The sequence below is a fragment of the Sycon ciliatum genome, chromosome 6 (assembly GCF_964019385.1).
Source record: "Sycon ciliatum chromosome 6, ocSycCili1.1, whole genome shotgun sequence".
Taxonomy (NCBI): Eukaryota; Metazoa; Porifera; class Calcarea; order Leucosolenida; family Sycettidae; genus Sycon; species Sycon ciliatum.
In genome coordinates, this window is record NC_088648.1 from 14407679 (window position 1) to 14414207 (window position 6529).

Here is a 6529-nt window from a genome sequence, read left to right on the forward strand (position 1 = left end):
ATTAAAGCGGTATTTTCAGTGGTCTACGGGTGGAATAAAAAGGAAGAGCATTATATTCAATGTATTGCAGACAGCAGCTTTAATTCAGCCACAAGTAGGGTCCAGCGGATAATGTCGGCATTATATTCGGCATCATGAGACTATAGAATCGTCATCCAGCTTTTTTAAAAGAAGCCAAACGAGCATTATGTTTACACGGTGTCTTGTTTGCACATGCCTGCCTTTGCATTTAGTATTTACATGCCAAGGAAGTGGCATTTACTTGTTTTCAAAGTGTCTTGTCTGCACATGCCTGCCTTTGCTTTTAGTGCATACATGCCCAGGAAGTGGCATTCAATACGTACTCTACCAGAATGAGGATAATCCGTTGCAAACCTATAACAATCACATTGTAAACTGCGCAGGAAGTCCAGAAAGTCGTTTGCCAACCTCCGCTGATTTGCCCTGTATCAAGTTTGTGCTCAACACGCACAGGGAGAAATTCCCGGAGCATAACTTCACGACTGTGTTCTTTTATGCTAATGGAGCAGCTAACACCATGACCATGAGTGTCAATGGAGAGTTAAGTACATCTCGACTATCGCAGGCACAGCGGAACCAAGTATTTCCCGGAGCTAAGGCTGCCATGTGCATACCAGCCTGCCAGCAGTTGGTAAGATTAGGTGGCTATGACCTGACCAGTTTAAAAGCAGACACATATATTCATAATGACGTAATGGTAACAGCAGGCAAACACTAATATTTGAGGGATACATTTTATTATCACTCTCTGATTATTGACTTCCATTGATTATTGCTATACCTAAGCAGTCAAATAATATGATTGTATATATTATAACAAGGGACCGAGTGTATATCGAGAAATATAGACCAGTATAAAAACCGAGGCGATATACACGAGGTCCCTTGTTATAATATATTTTTACCTCTCCAATCAATAAACTCAATTCAAAAGGAGAAAAATCATAACAAAACAAACAAAAAACATTGTACTGATAATAAGAACACTAACAACTTCAAACTTAGAAGTTCATGACTAATACCTTCATCCAGAAAAATCAAAAACAAAACAAAAACAAAAAAAATTGATAAACAAGTAGACACAGCATAGAAGATCAGAAAATGACGTAACAAGCCGAGACTCAGCCACCACGACAGAACTATCCACAACACGTTGGACGGGGAAACCCCGACGAGAACGAGCACCACGGATACAAAGAATACTGGATCTCAGTAAGGAGAAAGAGAGACGGGCACGCAGCAGACTCATGACAAGGGAGTATTCGCTACCAGAAGACTCACATTGTAAGGGACAGAGACGTTTTTAAAAACCCGTGCTCAACGGACTACAACCATTCCTTCTCCGTTTCTCTCTAGTAATGGTTCATGAATCCGCCCAGTCCACATTCCTTCTCCGTTTCTCTCAGTTTTCCTTTCCTTTCAGTTGCATCTTCCTCTCTGCTCTGTTTTATTTTCTCTTTTCGTTCGTCCCTCTTGATATTTGTACTTTGTACTGTTGAGGCAACGAACTGAAATAATTAAAAACTAACAAACAAACAAAAAAACAACCACCATGAGTACCGAACACTAGAGGGGTGAAAGAACCACGCTGCATATTGAGAACTCGCGACGCTTAGAATCCTCATGTTGTGTGTAGAGAGCGCTGAGAGATTTGAAGCGATAGGAAGGGGCATCTGGGCAAAAAAGCCTTACATAAAAAAAGCCTCTTCGCCACGGCTCCAACTCCCCAGAGCGCTCACATCGAGCCAGGCCTTCTCACTAACGTCCAATTTTCGAAAATTAAAATGTTCGCCAGCTAGAGGTGCGAGCGTCGGTTCGCACCAACCGCGGTCCTTACTTTCTATAAACAAAGCAAAATAAAGTTCAGGTATACTATGTCATGATACATCAAGTGTTCCTCTCATGCTCGGTCAATACAGGAGATCTAGATATCGTAAAAGACCTCATCTTTAGCTCGATCTTTTACTTGTTCAATATGTCCTTTATTTATTTCGTGCAATAATACATACTTATAGAGGACCCCACGTGGATTACTGCGATTTCCACTTAAATCGCCCCAAACGCGGGTTATCCTTTTACTAGAACAGGTGAAGCTTTCATTTGCGAAAAAACGCTCAATGCCCATCTGATCTCATTTGCCTGCTTGCCTTATCTCGGTAGTTATAAATGTGCGAATCATTAAGAGATCATTGAGAAAGGGAACGTTGACGGGGAATGCTTATGAAAAGTAGATATATATTTTGGCACGGCATTTGAAATCGTATTTCACGTGGTTATCGGTGGTGTGAATACTTCTTAAACCTGACGTCAGTGATTACGTCAGTGATAACGTCAATGATAATGTTGACGCATTTGTAGTGGTACCAGGGTTCGCTGCTGCTACTCAGCATCTTTTGAACCTTCATGGTCTGCATTTCACATTGTTTTCACTGGTCATTCTCGTGTGTTGGGTTTACTTTCTCACTACCTTGTTCGTGTGTCTCCAGTGAGAGAACAGGCAACGCTCAAGGGATTGATTCAAGTCAAGTAGCTCGCCGTACAGTTTGAATTGGCAGTGGTCGGGATGAATTATTCCATCTATATTCAACAGCTGACGACATTGCTTTGCTTATTTGTTATGTAATCGAGCATACTCTTTGAAGCATTAGCACACAACTGCATTTTTGTTATTTTGGTTACTTGGAAAATTCAAGTCACTCCTTCTGAACAGATAGCCACGGATATGATCGTGGAAATTCAATTTGTTCCATTCGGTGTTGTTGTTTAACATCAACAATCATTGCCAATAAAAATATTACAAACTGATTGAAACTGGAAAGCAGGCGACTCGCGCGACGGGTTGTGAACGAGAGAAGCTAATCCTAAACCACGCCGGGTTCACGTGCGTTATGAACTTATGATGAACTCGTTACCGTTGACGTTTCACGGCTTGCCAATGGTCCCTGGCGCCATGGCCCTTATGTCTGTTGAGACCCCCAATAGCAAGAGTACATAACCCCCCCCCCCAGAGTGTGCAACGCCTGATACAGCTCTGCATAGGGTCTTGGTCGAGCGGAATCGGATCTTTGCGCCATAATACCGTACACATCTGAGGGGAACCCGGGGAGTCGCGGGTACTCTTGGATCAAAAACAATGGTGCCCTGCCTCGAGACCGGCCTTGCGCTGGTGTGGAGTGTACGCATGACATCAGAAGATCCGATTCCGCTCGACCAAGACCCTATGCAGAGCTGGATCGGCGTTGCACACTCTGGGGGGTTATGTACTCTTGACAATAGCCATGACAAATATGAGCACGCAAGTTGCAACCCAGACCAACGGAAAAAGGAGAGTATGAGGTTAGGTACGGGGTACATGCAGGCCAGCTAGGAAGCTGTAGAATGTATTGGAGGAGGTACCTAGCATTTCAGTCGATGTAGTAGTAGTAGTAGTAGAATTTATTATTTTGATAGGGAAGGCCCGGGGATGTCGATCTTTTTCTTCAATTGGTTGGTTGGTATATTCTATTTTACTTTGCAAGAATGAACAGGCATTGCTGCCTTCTTGCCTGCACAAGTGGATTGGCTAATCGCTCACAAAAAGACGAAGAGAGGAAAGAAATATTGCATGAGAGTGTGAAGCATGCAATTTTAGAAGAAAAATATTACATGAGAGTGTGACGCATGCATTTTTGTATTTTGTATTTATATCATTATCTCATGGCACATCATGATGACGGCCAATAAAACTGAGACAAGGGTGAAAGCCAACCACAGCAGTAAAACAGATAAAAGAATACAAATAAGAGGCAAAGAAGGCAAAGGAGGAGACAAACCAGCAGGATATACATGAAACCTATAATTGAGCAGAGATTTTAGCAACAAAATTATCCATCGACGTGCTGGTCTTGGCCTGCGTTGGTAATGTTGCCCAAAACACATAGCCAGCAAAGATCGGGGATCTAGTGAATAGGGTGGAGGCAGCGTGTGGGAGACTGAGTGAGTTCCGGGTGTTCCGTGTTTCGGAGAACTAATTATAAGCCTGCATATGCAAGGGTATTTTATTTAGTAATATTTTATGTATGAGAACACAGAGGTGGTACTTATGTCGAGTGGAAAGGGGACTGATCTTGGCAATTTCGTAAAGACTAGCGGAGGGAAAGCGACGATCTTTGCTAAATAAGATTTTTGTCCTGTTGCAAATATCGAAATATGTAGATCAAAGAGGAAGCTCCAAGCTTTCCAATGGTGTAATCGCTTTTGCGATAGGAGAAAAGATGATAAAGATATGGCGCTCGAAAGTTTGATCGCGGCACTAAATTGTTCAAACGTCTCAAAATCATTTTTTTGCCTCGTGCTTCGGGGATTTCCCGTGGATCACGTGGTGTGCAGCCAGCTGATGACGTGTGGGTGTAATGACGTCGAAACTACTGATTGAGATGCAAAAAAATCCAGAGCTGTGCAAGAAACGATAGCGAAATGGCATTGGGATGAAATTTAGAAGTATTTCTTTCAACACGAGGCCCGACCTATGGCGATTCCCTGCGCTCTGGAGCAGGCTTTGTGGCACCCACGGAGTTGAGCGTGGACTCATTCTCTTGGCAGCGGAAAGAGCGTTTCAAAGAGCCCTAGACTGTCAAAATCAAGCAAACAGAACGTAAGTTATGATGGAAATGGTGGAGTGAACTGCAATTGCGCATTTTCACGCGTTCAGTGGCACCTCAAAGGGTTAAGGAGCATGCGGTTATGGGTTTCTAGCTTGTTCAATACAGTAGTAGTTATGCCACACCAAGCAGTATCACAGTAGTCAAGTAAGGGCAATATATAGCAACGATAAAACAAGCGTTTGCAAGAAAGAGGAAGATGTCTACAGTGGGCTTGAAGAGCCCCAAGGATGGAGCTTGTGCGCTTGCAGACATACTGCACATGGGGTGACCACGACAATTTAGAGTCAATAATAACGCCAAGATGCTTATGCTCTTCAACAATGCGAATAGCAACACTTGAAGAAGGAAAACAAAGTGGCAGGGAAGGGGGAGAAGGGGAAATGTCCATAGCTGCCGTTTTATCAACGTTTGGCTGCAACTTCCAATCATGCATCCAGGTTATAACTTTCCCAATGCTATCTTGCATGGCTTCGTGCAGGCGTATAGGGCAAGCATTGGAGCAAAGCAGAGCTGTGTCGTCAGCGAAAAGGCTGACACCAGGGGCAGTATCGGGGAGGTCATTAATATACAGGAGAAATAGCAGTGGCCCAAGGATTGAACCCTGGGGGACTCCAGAAGTAACGGGTAAAGGCTCCGATAACACAGTTGAGAGGCGTACAAGCTGATGTCGGTTAGAGAGATACGATGAGAGCCAGCCGATAGCCTTGCCATCAATGCGATATACTGTTCGCAGCTTAGCTAAGAGACCCCTGTGCCAAACAGTGTCGAAGGCCTTTGCGAGATCGAAGAAAACTAAACCAACATGGTTATGGGCGTTCCGGGCGGTGTGGATGTCTTGCACGAGGCGGGTAACCTGGTACCTGGTGGAGTCACCCCGACAAAAGCCCGACTGTGCTGGCGAAAGTGAAATGCGAACATGATCATAAATGATGTCATATACAACACGTTCGCACACTTTTGATAAAGTAGAGAGCAATGAGATAGGGCGATAGTTGCTGGGGGTGGTGCGTGGTCCTCTATTTTTGTAGGTGGCCACGACTACCGCAGTTTTCCACATGGCTGGGAATTTCCCTTCACGAAATGACATATTCAAGATAATTGACACAGGATAGGCAACAGACGGAGCAAGAGCTCTCCAAACTTCGTTGGTAATTCCGTCTTGACCAGGGGACTTGCCAGTTTTCAGATTACGGAGATATTTCCTCACTTGGGCTGTACCAGTCGACAATGATAGGAGGGACGCAGGTATTGAGGGTGAAGGGGTGAGTGGTGGTATAGGCCACGTAGGGTCGTCAGGAAGTCCAAACGACGTAAACTGCGTGTTCAATATGTCTGCTATGTCTGCCGGATCTGTTGGTACCGCGCCGTCTGAAGCTGTCATTGATCGGATCGGCTCCCGACTACAGTTCTTACGGAGATGGCGGAGAAATTGATGGAGACTAGGGCGATCATGGGAAGACAGGGTGGCATGAAGCGACTGTACATACTGACGATGGAGGGTACGTGACAAACATTTCACTTCGTTACGCTTGCGCTTAAAGGCAATGAAGTTTTCACTGGTTGGATACTTCCTATAAATGCTATACAAATCTCGCTTCAGTTTCACAGCACACTTGAGGTCCGGAGTGATCCAGGGTCGGGATGCATCCCGCATAGTAGGACGAGGCCTAATGTAGTCTCCTGTCCGCGGAATAACTTTGTAAGGCAACAGATGACGATGGAATGCTGACTGTAGTAAAGCATCAAACAGGACAATGGCATCATCAACATCAGAATGCCGATGAAGTAATGACCAGTCCAACCTAGACAAGTCTTCATTCACAACCTGCCAGACACGGGTAGGCACTTGTTTATACCTGTACTGA

The 6529-nt window shown here is 44.5% G+C and overlaps 1 protein-coding gene across 1 annotated transcript in view; it reads left to right on the forward strand.

Moving 5' to 3' along the window:
• LOC135819440 (fibrillin-1-like) overlaps positions 1-2820 on the forward strand; it is a 27880-nt gene extending 25060 nt beyond the window's left edge. Inside the window, exons 17-18 of the mRNA XM_065332651.1 lie at positions 309-652; positions 2508-2820. Coding sequence (XP_065188723.1) covers positions 309-652; positions 2508-2510 — 347 coding nt within the window. The 3' untranslated portion in view covers positions 2511-2820. The remainder of the gene's footprint in view (positions 1-308; positions 653-2507) is intronic.
• The last annotated feature ends 3709 nt before the right edge of the window (positions 2821-6529 follow it).